The sequence below is a fragment of the Trachinotus anak genome, unplaced genomic scaffold (genome assembly GCF_046630095.1).
Source record: "Trachinotus anak isolate AG129_WGS33_773 ecotype Australia unplaced genomic scaffold, CSIRO_AGI_Tana_v1 ptg000010l, whole genome shotgun sequence".
Lineage (NCBI taxonomy): Eukaryota > Metazoa > Chordata > Actinopteri > Carangiformes > Carangidae > Trachinotus > Trachinotus anak.
The window spans coordinates 9,868,450-9,887,983 of record NW_027273861.1 but is presented as its reverse complement, the minus strand read 5'-3'; the positions used below and the strand labels follow the sequence as shown (position 1 = coordinate 9,887,983).

At 42.4% G+C, this 19,534-nt stretch overlaps 2 protein-coding genes across 2 annotated transcripts; one reads left to right on the top strand and one right to left on the bottom strand.

Moving 5' to 3' along the window:
• Positions 1-3,532: 3,532 nt before the first annotated feature.
• LOC139626880 (signal-transducing adaptor protein 1-like) lies at positions 3,533-10,208 on the top strand. Its single transcript, XM_071487421.1, has 13 exons — positions 3,533-3,700; positions 5,108-5,179; positions 5,283-5,402; positions 5,503-5,559; positions 5,756-5,904; positions 6,421-6,549; positions 6,717-6,786; positions 7,308-7,410; positions 7,495-7,584; positions 8,327-8,401; positions 8,533-8,580; positions 8,670-8,816; positions 8,961-10,208. Exons 1-13 carry the CDS (start codon positions 3,614-3,616, stop codon positions 9,020-9,022), a joined length of 1,209 nt encoding a protein of 402 aa, XP_071343522.1. The 5' UTR covers positions 3,533-3,613; the 3' UTR covers positions 9,023-10,208.
• On the bottom strand, positions 10,096-19,106 carry fsd1 (fibronectin type III and SPRY domain containing 1). Its single transcript, XM_071487419.1, has 13 exons — positions 18,924-19,106; positions 18,020-18,115; positions 17,760-17,891; positions 16,795-16,896; positions 16,487-16,509; positions 15,937-16,058; positions 13,817-14,026; positions 13,632-13,730; positions 13,313-13,460; positions 13,069-13,151; positions 12,520-12,771; positions 11,827-11,915; positions 10,096-11,731 (listed from the first exon to the last, which is right to left on the bottom strand). The coding sequence occupies exons 1-13, from the start codon at positions 18,936-18,938 to the stop codon at positions 11,621-11,623; spliced, it is 1,482 nt and encodes a 493-aa protein (XP_071343520.1). The 5' UTR covers positions 18,939-19,106; the 3' UTR covers positions 10,096-11,620.
• Between the last annotated feature and the right edge of the window lie 428 nt (positions 19,107-19,534).

Genomic DNA, 19,534 nt, shown 5'->3' with positions numbered 1-19,534 from the left:
TCTCTTACATAAACTAATAGTAATAGTGCTAACTAATAAATGAGTAGTCCATAATGGTGATATAACTAATAATCAACTACTATTTCCAAGGTTTAGGATGAACTTTCACACTTAACTTAAAAGCCAACACATATAAGAATCTGAAGGTCCGTATGGGTGAAACCATATAGGCTCCTGAGTTTGAATGCCAACAGATCCATCTCCATGAACGCTGAGCAAACTCCATCCAATGATGAAGGCTTTGTGTTCAGGCTGAAACCACAAAAACACTGCCGCCGCTTGGTGGATCTTGAGTGGGAACCATCGTCAGGGACATAAACTCTCTCTGTCTGTCCTCCACAGCTTCTGGCAAAAACTGATGAAAAAAAGCATGCACATCCCAGTATCCAATAGGAGGGGTGCTGGATCAAAAAATCTATCAGTAGTTGAAAATAGATAGATTTACACATAGCTCCCATATAGATGTAATTTGCTGTTGTGATGTTTTGGATATATCTATTTTCAACAATTCAACAGCTTCCTGGTTATGACTGCAGTCTGTCAGTGGAGCCCTCACAGCACCAGATTCCCTCTCTGGATAAAGGTAGGAAGTAGGAATCTGTGATCGTGAGCCAGGACACACACACACACACACACACACATACACACACACATATATATAGTTGTGCTCATAAGTTTACATACCCTGGCAGAATTTGTGATTTTTTGACCATTTTTCAGAGAATATGAATGATAAGAGAAAAAACTTTTTTCCCCTCATGGTTAGTGGTTGGGTGAAGCCATTTATTGTCAAACAACTGTGTTTCCTCTTTTTGAATCATAATGACAACAGAAACTACCCAAATGACCCTGATCAAAAGTTTACATACCCTGGAGATTTTGCCCTGATAACATGCACACAAGTTGACACAAACGGGTTTGAATGGCTACTTAAGGTAACCATCCTCACCTGTGATCTGTTTGCTTGTAATCAGTGTGTGTGTATAAAAGGTCAGTGAGTTTCTGGGCTCCTGACAGACCCTTGCATCTTTCATCCAGTGCTGCACTGACGTTTCTGGATTCTGAGTCATGGGGAAAGCAAAAGAATTGTCAAAGGATCTGCAGGAAAAGGTAGTTGAACTGTATAAAACAGGAGAGGGATATAAAAAGATATCCAAGGACTTGAGCATGCCAATCAGCAGTGTTCAAACTCTAATTAAGATGTGGAAAATGAGGGATTCTGTTGAAACCAAACCACGGTCAGGTAGACCAATCGAAAATTTCAGCCACAACTGCCAGGAAAGTTGTTCGGGATGCAAAGAAAAACCCACAAATAACTTCAGCTGAAATACAGGACTCTGAAAAAAGGTGGCGTGGCTGTTTCAAGATGCACAACAAGGAGGCGCTTGAAGAAAAATGGGCTGCATGGTCGAGTCGCCAGAAGAAAGCCATTACTACGCAAATGCCACAAAGCATCCAGCTTACAATACGCCAAACAGCACAGAGACAAGCCTCAAAACCTCTGGAACAAAGTCATTTGGAGTGATGAGACCAAAATTGAACCTTTTGGCCACAACCATAAACGTTACATTTGGAGAAGAGTCAACAAGGCCTATGATGAAAGGTACACCATTCCTACTGTGAAATTCGGAGGTGGGTCGCTGATGTTTTGGGGATGTGTGAGCTACAAAGGCACAGGAAACTTGGTCAAAATTGATGGCAAGATGAATGCAGCATGTTATCAGAAAATACTGGAGGAAAATTTGCACTCATCAGCCCGGAAGCTGCGCATGGGACGTACTTGGACGTTCCAACATGACAACGATCCAAAACACAAGGCCGAGTCGACCTGTCACTGGCTACAGCAGAATAAAGTGAAGGTTCTGGAGTGGCCATCTCAGTCTCCTGACCTCAGTATCATTGAGCCACTCTGGGGAGATCTCAAACATGCAGTTCATGCAAGACAGCCCAAGAATTTACAGGAACTGGAGGCTTTTTGCCAAGAGGAATGGGCAGCTTTACCACCTGAGAAAATAAAGAACCTCATCCACAACTACCACAAAAGACTTCAAGCTGTCATTGATGTTAAAGGGGGCAATACACGGTATTAAGAACTGGGGTATGAAAACTTTTGATCAGGGTCATTTGGGTAGTTTCTGTTGTCATTATGATTCAAAAAGAGCAAACACAGTTGTTTGACAATAAATGGCTTCACCCAACCACTAACCATGAGTGAAAGAAAAGTTTTTGTGTTATCATTCATATTCTCTGAAAAATGGCCAAGAAATCAGAAATTCTGCCAGGGTATGTAAACTTATGAGCACAACTGGATACACACAAATGAAAGTGTGTTAGGATGATTAGAAAGACGCCCTCCATCTCTATTTGCAACAGAAATGTAGCTTCCTTTTGCTAAATACTCTTATAAAGAATGGCTCATCCTTTTTTAAGCCTACCCTCACTTATACAAGTGGGCTGGAAAAACAGTTCGAATCCCCTGTCAGTATAATGCAATACAAATCAACAGTGCCACAAACTACTTCAGTCTCCAAAATGACAATAAAGGTGAATTTGCAGCTTTCTAAAACAGTCTGAACAAAAACTCAACTTTGTACACTGTATACAGGTTGGATTTGTTACAGGACTCTTGCAATAGACTTTACTTTTAGTTAGGTGCAAACAGGCAACTGAGTCTACTCAATGGATTCAACACTGACAACAAATCAGCGCCAGCAGAGGGGGCCACCATCCCTGCCTACCTCCTGCCATAAATCTTTAAAGGATCTTTAATGATTTAGGCCTCTCTCTTATTCAGAAGTAGTATGAACAATCACCTCACGAGTTAGATATATGAAAATCTGCAGTTGTGTACCATCTGAAGCCTTATTTCCCACACGATCCTTTCATCACCTGCTGAACTTCATCCTCCACACTCAATGCAACATCCCTGATGGTGAGTTCCCAGCTGTGAGGAAAGCTGCTGCTGCTGCTGCTGCTGCTGTCACCTAATATCGAAACATCTCGAATCACAGGTTCACTGTCAACCACAGGCTTATCTAGATTTTAACTTAACTGTTCAACCTCAGCAGACCGAGTTTAGACCACAAGGCACAGCTCATTAACCACCATATCATACTCTCACCAGATAAGAGACACTGCACTGTTTAATGGTTGCTCAGAGGCCTTTCTTTTGATACACCCTGCAGCTCCCAGAGTTAATAATAATGAAATTGTATGTTTTTAAGCTTTTAAGACTTTTGAGATTGAGTCTTCACAGAACAAAAGCAGGCAACGTGGACAACACCGCCTTTGAATATTTTGTGCTGTTGACGGGAAGTTTCCCAGCTCGGACAGAAGCTTGTCTTTTCATTTCATCTGCATTTTAAAAAGTGTAAACATCTCAGTGAGCCCACACGTACACAGGTGTTTTCCATCCACGGCGGTGACGTCACGAGTAGTTTCACCTGAGGGGATTTTTTTTCCCCTCCCACTCTACACATTGGCCAATCAGCATTAAGTACACTGCCGCCTGTCAACCCAGAGACAGACAGGTCGGAGCATTAGTGCGCTGATGTTGCTGGGGACACTTGAGTTGAATTGAGAGGGTGTGTGACAGAGGGTGTGTGTCCGCGGTATGGCGAAGCGAGCCGCTCGACTGAGGAGCCAGCTGCCCAGCTGTTACTATGAGGGATACCTGGAGAAGAGGTCCTTCAAAGATAAGGTAACTTGTTGGTTTATTATTATGATTTATTAATATCTTTTTTTTCCTCTTAGAATCTGGTGTGCGTTGACTTTGTTAGTTAACTGTACTAATCTGTGTTGGCAAAAATGGCAAATTCGTCGGAGCCACTTTAATTGAGCTTTAAAGATGGAGGAGATCAACCTGACACCGATTGCTTCTTTTATCTGACTAACACCAAAAAAACTGGAGTCTAATTTACCATCGTATGGTACAATCAAAAGCAACAAATCCTCTAAATTGACTGAATTGGCTGGATTGAGGAAATGATGAGTATTTTAAGTGACTTAAATGATGAATTGATTGCCAGAGTAGTGATTAATGTTTGACTAAATGAGTGATGGTTTCAGCCATGAATTAGTGGTTATGCTTGAAATAAGGCAGCTGTTGTTATTGATAGTATCTCTCTCTCTCTTTGACCACTTTTTAGGAGCAGGTTTACCTTTTCCCTCACTTACCTACCCTAGCTTGTTCTCAATATTACAAAACTGCAGTGTAATGACATGCTTGATAGTTTACTAACCACTAAACAAGTGTAGTGGTTTAGCAACACACTTCATCCACAGCCCCATGCAGAGCAGCCAGATAAAGACAAGTGTTGTTTTCCGTAGGTGGGGCAGCCTGTCATCAGGTCTCATATCCTTTCTTGTTAGACTTGTGGACTCTGACCTGAGTTTTTCAGCAGACGGTGAGCAGAACCTGCGTCTCTCCAACTGGTCTGACTGCTTTTCAGCTATCTGTGCCATAAAGATTAGAGCAAGCCAGGAACTGAGAGAAAAGTAGAGAAGCAAACTGGTGTGGCAGGCTTTGCAAATAATAAATCCTGTGGGCTGTTCTGCCAAGTCCTCCCTGATAAGACACAGTACACACTCACCTGAAACCATGTGAACGTTTTACCTGGACACTACCTTGGACTACCCTCCATACAAACATATCAATCATACAGTCCGGTACCTTTAAGTTGTTTTGGGCTCAGCTATGACTTGTAACACAGCGTGAGTGGAGGCTTTGCGATGAAACAGACAATAGTGAAACCAAACACTGATTCATCTTACATTCCTACACACGAATTCATCTGGTGACACAGTTGCACCACTTCCAGGACTGAATGTTGTTATTAATATCACACATTGATTTCTGTTGTGGCTACAAGCACCTGACTCATCAAGTCAAATCCAAGAGTCACCTGCACGGATCGCATGTGTCCATTTCCTCATTGTATAACTTTGTGCGTTTGCTTTCTTCCTTTTGTGTCTTTGTACTGTGTTTACCACAGATATGAATTAGTCCTTGTCTTTGCCATTCACCTCCATGTCTGTGTTTTTTGCCTGTGTCCTGTGCTCGGTGTGCGATCTTTCACTCAGTATGTTTCTCTGTGTGTTTGTGCAGACGTCTCGAAAGCTGTGGGCCTGCCTGTGTGGAAACATTCTTTTCTTCTACAATGACATGAGAGACGCTAGTGTAAGTTATTTGGGTTAATAAATAACACACATTTGAGGGATTGTTCCTCAAAAAAGCTTGGGACTTCATGTGTGTGTGTGTGTGTGTGTGTGTTTTTCATCAGTACGTAGAGAAACTGGATCTCATAGGATTGATTTCAGTAACAGACGACAGCAGCCAGGATCGTAACTTGGATGCAGCCAGACTGAACCTCAGGATGAAAGATGGAAATATCAAATTCACTGTGAGGGAATGTATAGGAAATATTTCAGTCATTCCTCTCTTTTTTTTTTCAAAGTAATTCCTCTTTTTTACAGTTTTTCTCTCCTCCGTTGTTTCTCCAGGTCCCTAATGCAGAAGCTCGTGAGCTGTGGAAGGGCTATATCCTCTCTGTAACCGAGGTCTGTGAAAATGCATCTCACTTCATAGAAAGAACAAAGAACACCAAAAACATTTTCTCATCTTGTTTAAATGATTTTAAGTTTGAGTTTGATGCGACACTGATCTTTAGACGCATGAACATCAGGTCAGATGTAGATGATTACAGCCCTCATTTGCACGAGTAAATTAAAGGAGAAACTGTGTGTCTCTGCGCAGCTGTCGGTGCCCCCCTCCCTCAACCTGCTTCCAGGTCAGATCCACATGCTCAAAGAGGCAGTAGAAATGGAAAAGGAAAGAGTGAAAAATATCCATCCATCTGCTGCCACCTCTAGTCACTACATCAGCCTCCAAGCAGACATGCCAGCGTGAGTATAACCAGACTGAGTAGTGATTTCTAACATGGCCAGTACAAAGGGCCGATGCCAAGATACAAAAAAAAATGACCAAATTAATATTTAAGAAAGTGCATTTTGAAATCGAAAAGGTCTTTAGTTTCCTAAGTTCTGTAATAATGTAATAATAATAATAATAATAATAATAATAATAATAATAATATAATATGTTTTGCATACTATTACTGTGCAGGCAGAGCTACTGTATCTTCACATGTAGTGGTTGTTTGGTTTTCAGACTAAAAACTTTACTAAATGCTCTTTATGGATTCAGTTTTATTAATTTAATGAGGTGTTGGCTGATTGATGGTATCTGCAGCTCTCAGAATTGAAAAGTGCTTTGCTACCTTGCACCTCAGACAAAACTTCACACTTTGTTAGTTCACTTTGCTTGTGTCCGCCTCTGTCTGTTTGGTCTGATGTGCCACTTTTTAATGACCCTCTGAACTCACTGTGTTTCTTATCTCTGTGTTTTGTGGCTTGCTGCAGTTGTTACCACGCTGTGTCCCGTCTGGAGGCAGAGCTGCTCCTCGAGAAAGAGGCCAAGAGAGGAAACCTGCTCCTGAGGCCTGGAAGTAACGGAAACTTTGCTGTCACCACCAGACAGGACCATGATGGGTAAATATATACACACACACACACTATGCACACATAAACCTAGGTGTACATACTAAATACAAGCTTGCTCACACTTCCTGCATCATCAGGATCATTATGGTGGCATATCATTCAGCTGGACAGTGTGTAATCTTCTTTTTGCCTTCCTGTTCCTCTTTCTCTATCAGCTCCATATTCAAACACTACCGTGTAAATCGTAAACATGAAGGGGGCTTCGCCATTGATGTGGACAATCCTGTAAGTGTTAAAAAATCAGGTCAAGCTCAAGGTACCTTGTACTGTATGTGCCACAGATGAAAGCGTAGTGTCAGTGCGGTGTTAGTCTGTTAGAGATAGCTGTCATATTGACTGTTGTCCTCAAATCAAACAAAGTAGACTGACGTCGGCTTTTTTACTTCTTGATAAAATCTGTTGTCTGTGACGTCTGTGAGTGATCTTTTGGCTGTGTGCATGTTGCAAACCGTTTGACTGTGAAGAACAGAATAGAAAGAACCAGTTGCACTTGATAGCTGGAGTTTTTTTCATGGGGTTTTATCGGAGGGTAAAGTGAACTTGAGATTAAATATGGCATGTGATCTCCTGTAAAGGAAAAGAGTGGTTACCGAAAGTGCAATAAAAATGTGTGCGCGTGTGTGTGTGCGCGTGTGTGTGAGAGAGTCACATTTTATCTGTGTAGTGCTATTAATATGAAAAACCTGTTTTAATTGCTGTATGAATTGCATCGTTCACATGTTAAACACGAGCTGCTTCCTCCGCAGGTCCCCTGTGCCACTCTGCATGATGTGATCACCTATTTAGTAGAAAAAACTGACGGGGTTCTGATTCCTCTCATCATCGAGGAACATTATGAAAAAAACATCTGTACGTATAAAAACTGAAGCATTTTCATCTCACATTCACCACTAACCGTTGACTTATGTAAATTTTGACTTTTTTTTTTTACAGCTTTCATTCAGTCTGATAATGAAAATGGAGAAAAAAGTGTTCAGCAGGCTCCATCAAACCTTGTCCCACCAAGTGTGCCTCCCAAACCAGGTGCTTTCTCCATTAACACAAGAACACACAAACATTCAAGCACTAAACTATTTACACTGTTTGACAAACCTGTTTGCTCTGGCTGACGTAGTTAGCTATTCAGATATTCCTCCTCGAATACTGAGTGGGTTAATGTTGGACTTTTCCCAAGTTACAGTGACACGCAAAGTAACTTTTTATTTGTGTCATAATATAAACCTACCGCAATAAATGTTGAGACATTAAGATAAGATGTTGTATAGTAAAAAGCAATATACTGCATTTTAAGTGGTTGGTGAATTCAGTTTGTACCAGTTGGTGAGTGTTTTTTAAAAAAAAAAAAAAAAAAAATTGCATTGTGATAACAGTGGAGTTATCCACTCATGGTTTGGTTGCTTGTTTTAGATTTAAATTTTAGAGTTTTGGACTTTGTAACTCAAACAGACTCAGTGTTTTGGGCTTGTGGCCCCTTAAAATATGTAACGTCAGCTTGAGACCTCTCTTCACACGTCGCATGGGGGTACTGGTTGTGACCAGTTGATCCAAAGTGGTGAACCAACCGAACCGACAGACCAGAACTGACATCCCCAGAAAATGTTAACCTTTATTTTACTGAACATGCTGTAGTCTATTTAAAAACTGCATTCAACCAGAGGCCGTTTCCACCGGCTTCTAAGCAGCCTGCTGTACAGGGGACTGTGACAGCAGTTGTTGTTTACCTTGCTCATTGTATCTTATATCAACCCTGTAATTTGTTATGCAGTCGCTTCGAGAATACCGACTCCTGAACCAGCACCAGAGCCAGTTATAGAAGAGGATTCGTGTTTATATGAAATATGTGAGTAACTCTACCAGTCCCACCAATCAGTCAATCTGTCATTCCTGACATTTGGTCTTCTGTCTTGCAAACATAAACAGGTACGACTTCATTTTTTCCATTATTGCTAACTCAAGTCTGTGTTCAAACAGTGGAGAGAGAAAAAGAGACGGAGGATTCCTCGGCCGATGCGCTGTCTCGTGAGTCCCTCTGTCTGATCTTTCCATCTCAGAACACTCCCATTACCTGCTGCGTGGCTTCATTTCGAATTGTCTTCTGTGTCCCATAGAGCTAGAGAAGGGTACTCCAAAGAAAGCAATGCTGCCTCCAGTTCCTGCTCCTCGCAAATTGACCCTCCTTGCGTCACCCCTGTCCTCTGCCTCCTCCACAAAGAATGAGCTGAGAGTAAGAACCAACTCAGACCCATTAGCACAGAGTAAGTCCACATGTAGACCTTTACCTTCTATAGACAGGAATTTGTGCAGACACATTTGCAGTCTCAATTCATGTTTTCCTATTATGTCATTTTACTTTCTTGCCATAATACCGTCTGTCTGATATGCTCTATTTCCTTTCACAGCAATATCAGAGCTGAAACTAAAGTTGGAACTAAAGGCAAAGTGTGCAAAGTCTGAGGAGTGACCTCTCCTGGTGGGAGTCTCTGAAAGCTGCCACCATCTGTGAAACTGCCTCAGCAGCTGACTCGCACCAGTGCAGAGCCAACCTCCCAGTCTGTCCCTGCAAGACCAACCAAAGCATGGGGAACAGACACGAGCTGTTTCCGCATGAGCAACCTCTTCCTCCTCTGCATTGTGGGTCCGCTCCTCCTCTTCACTGGCTGCCGGTCAGCAGTAAAGCCCCTCTGAAGATGAACGCTTTATTGATTCACCCTTCTCTTACACTCATTAGCACATTAATCGACTGTAAAGAGGGATGTACGTGTCACATTATCTTCAGTTTCTCTTGTACCTTTTGCACATTTACCACTGACAGCGGTGTGCATTTTCTGAATCAATTTCCTATATCAGTGTTGTTTTTGTCTGTTTGTGTCTCCTGCTGTTATATAATTCTATATATTTTTTAAATGTAACTACAATGACTATGCTCTGCCTCATAGAGGTGTGTGTGCATGTCTGCGTGTGTGTGCGCATGCTTGTACTTGCTACATAGTAAGGACCAAAAAAGTATTTTACTAGCAGAGTGAGGACATTTTGGCCGGTCCTCACTTTTTGAGACACCTTCAAATCACATTTTGAGGGTTAAGACTTGGTTTTAGAGTTATGGTTAGAATTAGGTTTAGGTTAGGGTTGGGCACTCAGTTGTGATGGTTAAGGGGCTACGGAATGCATTATGTCAATGAGTGTCCTCACAAAGTTGGAAGTACGTGCGTGTGCGTGTGAGTGAGTGAGTGAGATAGATAGATAATGTACTACTGCCTCTCTATGTGCCATGCCAGAAATTAGCCGTTGGTTACAGGACATCCTGTATGTGAATATATATTATATATATGTTTTTCAGTGAAGTGAAACTCACTTACGTATCTTTGATTCTGTCAAATCAAGTCAGACCTGACAACAAGTGACTTTAAGTGTCCTATGCAGAATTTAGAAATAATGATAATAGATCTATTTTATGATGTTCTGTATCAGCTCTACTTTTTTGTTGCACTCTTAAGACTATAATTTCCTTGTTGAAAATGACATCAATGAACAAAGTGTTCTTACTCCTTTATTACCTCAATGACTGATACATTATAGTGGAAAAATTAAACTATATACAATAAATTGTGACAATTTGTCAGCATGTGAAATAAAGTTATAATTCTCAGCTGGATGCTTCTTTAAAGCATTGCAGACTAGTTATTCAGGAGATGCATTCAGAGGGAGCAACATGGCAAAGCAAGACTGTTACCATGAGTAACGTATGACATGGACCCTACTCAGAGGCTGGGTGGTGCACAAATAAAGACTTCATAACATCAGTAAACAGTTTCCAGAGTTCACCACTTTCGTTTCCCACCCAGGTGGATCCAACTCTCATACCGCAGTTTGTTAGCTGGAGCTACGGGCTAGCTATTTGTTATATTTGGACTCCACACAGCCCACTACTCATAACAGGATCTCTCTGCAGCAAATAAAATGTGTTGTTAGGTATAGGACACATACATACTATACATACAAGCATTAGGGTGCAGTCAGGTGAATAAAATGTATACAGTACAGTCATTTCCAAAATCCTGAAGCCATGTCTGAAGGCTCTATGACTCCACTACAAGACGTTAAATTGAGGGAAACTCTCAACTCTCTAACTCTGTGCTGTCAGTCTGGCTGTCAGATGAAGCCCAACACTGCTTCTAATGTAAAACTAACGGAGTCTCAGCACAAGGCTAAAGGACCCAGTGTCTTGCACGCAGGGCTGACTACAAAGTAAAAACACTGTTAGGTCTGCATGCCTTGGCAAGAATTCGAATACAACATCACTAATGTGTGCTGTTCATTTCTTATGATCCACGAGCTACTGGCAAAGTAGAGTTTAATAAATCCTGATTCAGTAATGAACTACATTCTATTGAGTCCAGGAGCAGGTTGGTTATTTTGGTTGATGAGTAGAGGCAGATTCAGTAGGTGATAATACCACTAAGCTACGATACAACCAGGTTATACTGACACTGACACAATACATTGCTTTAAATTGAAATAGTGAGACCATTTCTTGCCGTGAAATATTAGCATGTTGGTACTGATCACCCGATGTGGCCGATCAGGTTGGAAATGACAAGGAAGGCACAGGGAGAGTGCGTACAGGACAGGGCTTGACCCCGCACCTGCAGCTGGCTGCACGACAGTACGGCTGACAGTTTTGGTGATGGAAAGGAAGGAAGGAAGGAAGGAAGGGCAGCGGCCAGCGCTAAATCTTTGCTCTAGCAGCAGTGGGACAGTGCTTAAATGAACGTGTAGAGAGGAAAACTATCAAGACTACACCTAACGTGTCCCAAGCAATCACAACAGCCAGAGTTATGAAGAATTCTGTCACTGAGGGCGCTGATGACTCACTTGTTCCCAAAACCATTTTTTGTTGTCATGCAACACAGACATGAGGAACAGGCTAAACCATCATACTCCAGTGATGTAACTCTTCCATGATGGCTATGACCGCAGTCAGGTCAAAGGAGATGTTCTGCGGTGGGCGACTGCGGTCGGGCACAGCTGGCAGGCGTCCAGCTGTTCGAGGCGGATGGATCTAGGTGAGGCTGGCGTTGGAGCTGCTGGTGCCGCTGTTCTTCCTCTGACCGCTTTGCACCACGCTGGGAACCTGCAGGCCCGTCACTACTGAGAAACTCCCATTCCACACCTGCAGGGGGCAGCACATTGACGCCCAGTTCAGACACAGAGAGGTCACAGAAAGTTCCTTTAGAGAACAGACGGCCTTAAAGAGACATTTCTCACCATGAAAGCTGGTATAAGTGGCTGCTGGAACTTGGTTTTGAAGGTGTGCATCAGCTGCTTAGTTTTGGCGTTGTAGAAAGACAGCACCCCTGGAGAGAATTAAAAAAAAAAAAGGCAAATCACACACATCTACTATGATAAAGAAGTAGGGCTCCAACTAACATGTTTTTCATGGTTGATTAATCTGCCAATTCTTTTTTTAAATAAGTAATTCACCCTGTAGTTTATTAGAAAAACTGTGAAAAATGTCCATTGCATGTGCCCAAATTGCTTATTTTACTTCAACAACATCCAAAAGCTCAAAGATATTCAATTTATAATGATATAAAACAAACAAACAAAAAAAGTTATGTCTTTTTAGTATTGTTTTTGGTCTGCACCTTTTTATGCTGCTATCTTGGCTGGGTCTCCCTTACAAAATAGGTTTGTAACCTATTTTGGGACTTAACTGGTTCAATAAAGTTTAAATAAATACATAAAATTAATAAATCAACACATTTTATAAGTTTTTTTTTTTGCTTGATAAGAGTCAATTAAAACAGATATCTGACACTGAATTTAAACAAATAAAACCTTACAATTTTTTAAGCAGCATTGTTGTGCACAGAGCTTTAACTGGAAATGTGTAGCGATCGAGCATCAGTGACCAACAGTGATTGTGTCTGTGACTCCATGTGAATGTGTTTGTCTTACCTTCATCATAATTGACGTAAACTCCTATACTGCTTGGGATGGGACAGTCCAGTGTTCGAGCCTTGTTATTGTGCTTGGCTGTGAGGCTCTGCTGCAGCCAGTTGTTCAGGTGGATGCACCAGGAGGCGCTGCTTTTCCCCAGCTGGTCAAATCGGCCGAGGCTGCGCAGGGCTACCCCGACAGCGAAGGCCTTGCTCTCCTTGTCAAACCGCACTTCCCAGTACTGCTGGCCAGCGTCGATCATGGTGTCAGCTGTAATGAGACGCAAGCCCAGATAATACATCTCTAGAGTTGCAATATTAAGCAGGTTGAGAGTTGTGGTTAGATAACATTTAAAAAGGTATCACTGCACCTTTTCCCCTTTTAGCTCAGATCTGAAAGTTTAATGTTACTCAGCAATTTCCACTTTTGTTATTTTTCTTCCTTCTCAGTGAAGTTGAACCTTGAGTAGTAAAATAATTTATACTTTCAGAACAGCTCTGTTTCAAATAAATGTACAGCTGAAACTCCCCTCTGAGAGTTTTACTTGTGCCTCGAGTGTTTTCTTACCCAGCACTGTGTAGGACTCTGCTGTGAACCTGTCTCTGCCTGGACGAGCCGTCGGAGCTCTCTTAGGAGACATCAGGGCTGACCTGATCAAAGACAAGACAGATGGAAGAGACTCTGAAAGATTTATATTTCTCAGATTTATTCATAATGACAGTAAGTGACATGATCACAGGCTTTATGTGGTTTCTTTAGACCCCATTTTACTTTACTTTAAAAAAAATCATTGTTTACATTCATTACAAACCTGGCTGGAGAGTGCATCGGAGAGTTGGTGCGGTTCTTCTCCTTGCGGATGTCCTGTATCTTTCCTCCACTGCTGTCCCACTCCACGCTCAAGTCCTCCACCTTCAGGTTCTGGTGGGACGAGGCAGAGTCCAGTTTGAAGGTGAAGGCTGGAAACAGGGTAGGAGGCAGACCTTTTATTAACACACTGAAAACACATTTCTCTCAACAAAGACCCCACGGAGTCGTCACGCAGTCTTCTCTCGTTAAAACTATTAAAACACCCTTAATAGCCATTTCCCACCGTGAATGAACCAGTTGTTTACGTCCAGTATTCTCACCGTGGGTTTCTAGTGTAATCGGCTCGGAGAACTCTCCTGCCACAGCCTTGTTACACGCTCTCACTCTAAATGTCATGTAGCGGGTGTCAAAGCGCAGACCTGAGAATAAAAGCAAAAGTGTCCTTTATGAGTCAGCCTCAACAGAATAACATATACCACAAATCTCCTCACAGTCCTGCTCCTACCGGTCAGCGTGTGCTCCAGCTCTCGTATCCCCTCCACCACCATCCAGGGATAGTCCTCTCTGATGCGTGGAGGACCCTCATGGTTTGTCCGTCGATGTTCCAGTATGTAGTGGTCTATCTTATTGTCAGGCTCCGGTAAGGTCCACACCACAGTCACTGTGTTGTCACACACCTGGCACTCTGACACCTGGATCTCTGGAGTGGCAGGAACTGAACGTGCAAGAGAACAAACAGTATTTCTGTGATGAGGGGCATCAGAAATCAGTTTCTGTGAATGTAACGCTGCAACACTTTCAATGCTTCACCACAGTAACAGATTATGTGTGAAATATTCATTGAAAAGCAGATTTAAGAATTCTATTCAAAACTTTTTTATACAGTAAATCAAGTTTGTACTTGGTCATGAAATGAGCTGTCTTCCCTTTTATACTCTCTCTGTTACTGTTGTGTCTATGGTGTTTGGCTGTTTATATGAAAAATAAAATAAATAACTGATCACAAAACATGAAGTGAGCTGCCACATGGAACAAGGGAATTTTTTTTTACCACTTGGGGGCAGAGGAGCTCAAACACACCTGACAGGGTGGACAAATCTAAAGTTTCCATTTCCAATCAAGCTTCAACTTTCTAACCTGCTGCTAACTTTGTCTGTTTTGTGCTTCACAGGTGGTGTGCAGTGGTTTTTATCAAAACTTTTCAGCTGGAAACTTCTGCTCACAACGAGACTGAGACCTGCAGTGAATACATGGGCTGCAAAACCACACCAGCTCCCTAAAGAGGTTAACAAGATGCACACAGCTGCAAAGTTGTGTGATAAGTCTCTGTGGTTTCATCGCTGCGAGCGACCCCCTTTCACAGTATGTGTCATGTGACTCATTAATAAATACTGAGAAGTGGAGCACCTCAAAACTAGTCCACCAGGCAGCCTGTTTAACACAGAGCAAGTGGTTTTTTTTGTTTTATTTTCTGACATCAAGTGTAGCACTGCAGTTAAAAACAAAGGCCCAGACTGTGTATAACCATTCAAAGGTTAAGGCCTGTGTGTGGTTACTACTGACTTATCTACAATAGATTGTTTTAACCAGCATTTAATGACTGGTTTCAAATATCACAACATGGTCCAGTTACCTAAGTAAAAGTAAAGAGGCATTTCCAGCTAAATGTATTTGAAGTATCTGAAGTATAGGTCCTGAAGAATGGTCACTTTCATTGTGTTGATCACAGATTATATACCTGGATTATTGTTATCTCCACTAAGAAAGTTATGTTTTCACCAGTGTTTTTTTGTTTGTCAGCAAGATTATGCAAAAATAAATGAACTGATTTGCACCAAGCTTGGTGGAGGGATGGGGCATGGACCAGGGAAGAACCCATTACATTTTGGTGAAGATCATGTTTCAGCAGCACTTTGGTCAATTACTCAGGAAATAATGTTTGGATCTGGATGTTAAAAAAAACGGACATATTTAATGGTGTTGAGATATATGATTTCTTACAATTTGGTGCAGATCCAGATAACAATCCGGCTCTGGTGGAAGATGTTTGGCCTTGGCGGAGGTATGCGCTCTACTGAGTGCCATTCTAGTTACTGATGAACTGATGTGCAAACAGTATTTTACTGCTACAAGTGGTCAAGGTGGGGCTGATTAAAACTACCTCATATATCATCAGGCAGTTCAATGTGTAACAGTGCAAAAGCCCCAGTCTTAAAAAGACAATTCTGGGTCTCAACGTTATTTTATTTTTAACAAGTGAAGGAAGAACTGTATCTTGAATTAAGTTTAAGGTGCACTGCTGAAACTTGGTAACTGAAACAAATTGATTTGCATTGAAAACTGGCTTAATGTTACTTTTAATGCTTTTTCCACTTGTTTTGAAAAAACAGGGTCTCAGTCATAGACTAATTACTTAAGAAGGAGGAATCTTTTGCTTAATTAGTAACTAACTACAGCTGCCGTATAAATGTAGTGGATCAAAAGGTCCAGTATAAAGTAAAATGAAATCAAGAAAGTCAAGTAAAGTGTAAGTGCAGCACTGGTGTAAGTCCACTGAGTTACCTTACACTGTCTGTAAATCTTTCATCCCTATCTGTGAATCTTGGCAATAAAAATGGTGCAGACCTGGGAGAAACTTGAGGCCCTTCAACATCTCCCTCTCCTGGCTGAAATCCACCATCAAGTGACTCATGTTGTCACTGGCTTTAGCCTTCAGGGAGAGGCGAAAGGCTGGGGCCATTGTCACGCTGCGGACAAAGAGACACACAGAGAGGCACAAACACACGGGGTGGAAACAAGCGTGGTCCATTATTCAACTGAATCAGAGGGAGAAAAACAGGTGATTCTAGTACGGCTCACTAAGAAAAGGCCACTAGCTAGACTTCTGTTACTACCACTGAACTCATCACCCTGACCAACACCTAAAAAGCGGAGCTAGAGAGGGAACAACATTCATCCAGGGAGGAGCTGACACAGGATGGTACAGACTTTAGAAGACAGTGGGAAACACAGAGACAAAAGACTCTCGAGTGGAAAGTTTTTCCATAGTGCTTATTGTCTACGGAGTGGGTGTGGTGGCTACACGTCTGAATGCATGCATGCTACATTATAACACAGCTCATTGGTTACAGGAGGCTATGACAAAAGGGAAGCAATGGATGGCTGAGTACTATACCTATCCTTAATGTCTTTGGCCGCCTGGAGAGGAGAAGCAGAGAGGGGAAAGGAAAAGGAGAAAGGAGAGAAGAGATACGGAGCGAAGAGAAAACTGAGTTGTAGCCCATCACGTTGTCATTTGACACAAAAAAGTCGCAGGTGGCTGTGTTAAAATATCTGGTAGTATGACACCACAAGAAGGACAGATTACATCATATATATGGACACTGAAGTTCATCATTAATCATTAAAAAATGCAGTCATAAACAGCGAGCAGGGGAACAGTGCAGCAGCAGCATTACAGCAGCAGTGGAGTCGGTCAGCTACCTGAGTGAAGCCGTCCGCCTCGGAGGAGCAGAGCGTCTGGTTGGCCAGCTCCAGCAGCTCCTCTGAACTCTCCAGGGCTTTGGAGCAGGCGCTCAGCTGACTCTGAGCAAAATATCAAGTCACAGTCAAACAGAGTACGATAACTGCAAACTCTCACACATTCATCTTCAGTATAATGAGACTATTATTTGCTCTGCAGAGGCTATGGAGTTAGCTGCATCATTTGAGAGTCATGGCTCTGTCCTGAGACTGCAGAGCTGCTGCTGCATTCATGTACAGAAGATCAACAACTATAAGGATTTTGACCTGAGAAGAATTTAGCATAAAAGCTTATTTCACGGAAGCTGAGTTGACAGTTATAAGAAGTAAATAAAGTGACGACAATCAGCTCTTTCTGGACAGAATTTTGAAATCAACAATGTCAGAGATGAAAACAAAAATTTTTAAATCTTATTTGACACAATAATAGACAATATTAAGAGTTAATTTCCAAACTACTACAAATTTATTTGGTTCAACAAATCCTTTGCATTAAGTTGATATTAAAGACCTGATCAGTAAATAACAATTTTGTTATCTCAAGAATTAATTACCTGATAAGTTCTTTAAATAAAGCATTTTAATATTAAATACAAATGTTTAGCTGCTCATAAGAAAACACTGTCCTGACACTCTCTTCTATTTGTTTTCTCAAAGACGAGTTGACTATAAATTTGTTGTCTTTAATTAATATCTGTGTGTGATGTAATATTGCATCCTGTTTGATTTTGCAGTAGTTGTTGCACTTGGCTTTCAGTTAGTGCTTTGAAAACACCTTTTCAGTTTTTAGTCAGACACTAAAACGCATCATTCATTTGGTGATTGGTGACTGAGAACTTTAGACTGAAAAGGTGTTTCAATAACTTCAATAATAAATACATTAGCTATTATTTAGTGAATTCAGTTGCAGACTCGGCGGTTGCTACCTGTAGCTCGTAGGTGCGGCTGGCTCTCTCCTGCTTGATGCGTGTCAACATGGTTTCCTTCATCTCATCCAGGATTGAGTGGAGGGAGCTGAACTCAGACTGCAGATCCTCCTGTACTCGGCTGGAGTTAGCCTGGTGCCACAATAAGAATAAGATGAGTAAGAAAGCCGAATGAATTCATGGACTGAGGAGAACTGACAAGCTGTGGATAAAAATGGACAAGATACAGGATTTTAGTTCAGCCATGTGTGCATTCGTACCTCCAGGTTGTCGAGGCTCTGTTTAAGAGTGCAGACGAAGTTTGAAATCTCCTCATTCTTCACGGCCAGCGTGTGGGTGATCTTACGCAGAGACTCCTGAGGAACAGACAAAAACCTCACTTTTGAAATTTCAACACTTTGTTATGCGTGGAAAAAGACATAGTCAGATGTTTTTAGACTGAAAAAAGCAAAGAGTATAGAGTTTCATATTCTCCATCAGGAGCCTCAAAGCCTGTGGCACAGTGGGTTGAATCACTGCGGGTTTCTCTCCCAACCAAACATACAGCAGCTCAGCTGAAGTGGTACTAATCAGTGTTTGGTTGAGGACATGAGCAGCTTTAGGCCTTCAGCTCCCTTTTATACATGATTAAACACTGGTTCTTCAGACTGGATCAGAGAGGACTAGCTTCTCAGCCCAGAGGGAGGACACTTCACGGGCGGAAGGATGCGCATTTATAATTGAATAATGCGGCTCCACGCCGTGTGACCAGGTTCACCATCATACACACTGCGCCTCTGACATGTTGCCGCCCTGTCGTGTTTCCTCTCCCGCTGCCCACCTCACAGTGAAAAGCCCATTCATATCCACACTGAAGGACTGTGTAATGTTTGTTGAAGCGAGAGGAGCTGCGCCAAGCCCCCCACCCCCCGTCCCCCGTCCCCAACCCCTCCCGTCCGCCACTGATACGCCGATACATCGATGACAAAGTGGTCGGTGACGTTAACAGGATAAATCTCACCTTTAACCGGACAAACACTAATTAAAATAAATAACACGGCTGTGCAATACGAGTCTGCGCCGCATCCACAGACTCCCCGGTCTCGCAGCCGCTCCTTCCTTTGTACACTACGCCCTGACACGGCTTCCCCCCGCCGGACACCTGTTTCTCCCGCCCCGGCTCACCTTCTGGTCCCCCATCGCGCCGTCCAGACGCGCCGGCGCCGCTCAAGCCGCAAACACCGCCGCTATTTCTCCTCCGTCCCACGGTTTTTGGTTTAGTAGCACAGCAGAGATGGTACTGATGCTGCCGGGGTGCAATGCATCTTCGGACGGACACCAACCACCAACGCCTTCGGGCCGTAGTGCGTACAGCGCATGCGGCGGAGGCGCATTCTGGGTAGTGGTGTTTCTGTCGTGTGGCCATTCACCCGTGTGTGGCAGAATAATGCTGCTTTCAGGTACTGTCGGAAGACAGATGACCTATTTGATTTTTTTTTCATTTTGAACGATAATATAGCAGCAAACGAATATTTTCTATGTAAAGACAGTGGAGCATCTGAGCAGAGAATGAATTCACACCGCTTCTGTGTTTGTTGTAATCTTTGTTTTTCTCTTCTTTGTTTTGGTATCCAGGATGGCAGTGCCTGCATGTTAGCGCATGTGAGACCCTCCTCTCAAACATTTGCCCCCCCCCAGTGGCAACTCGCTTGGTTTGTGAACTGTCGTTTTGAAGCCTGGAGTTTAGCATCTTGGACGTTTCCACCTTAGTGTTTTGCATCCAGAAGAAACCATAT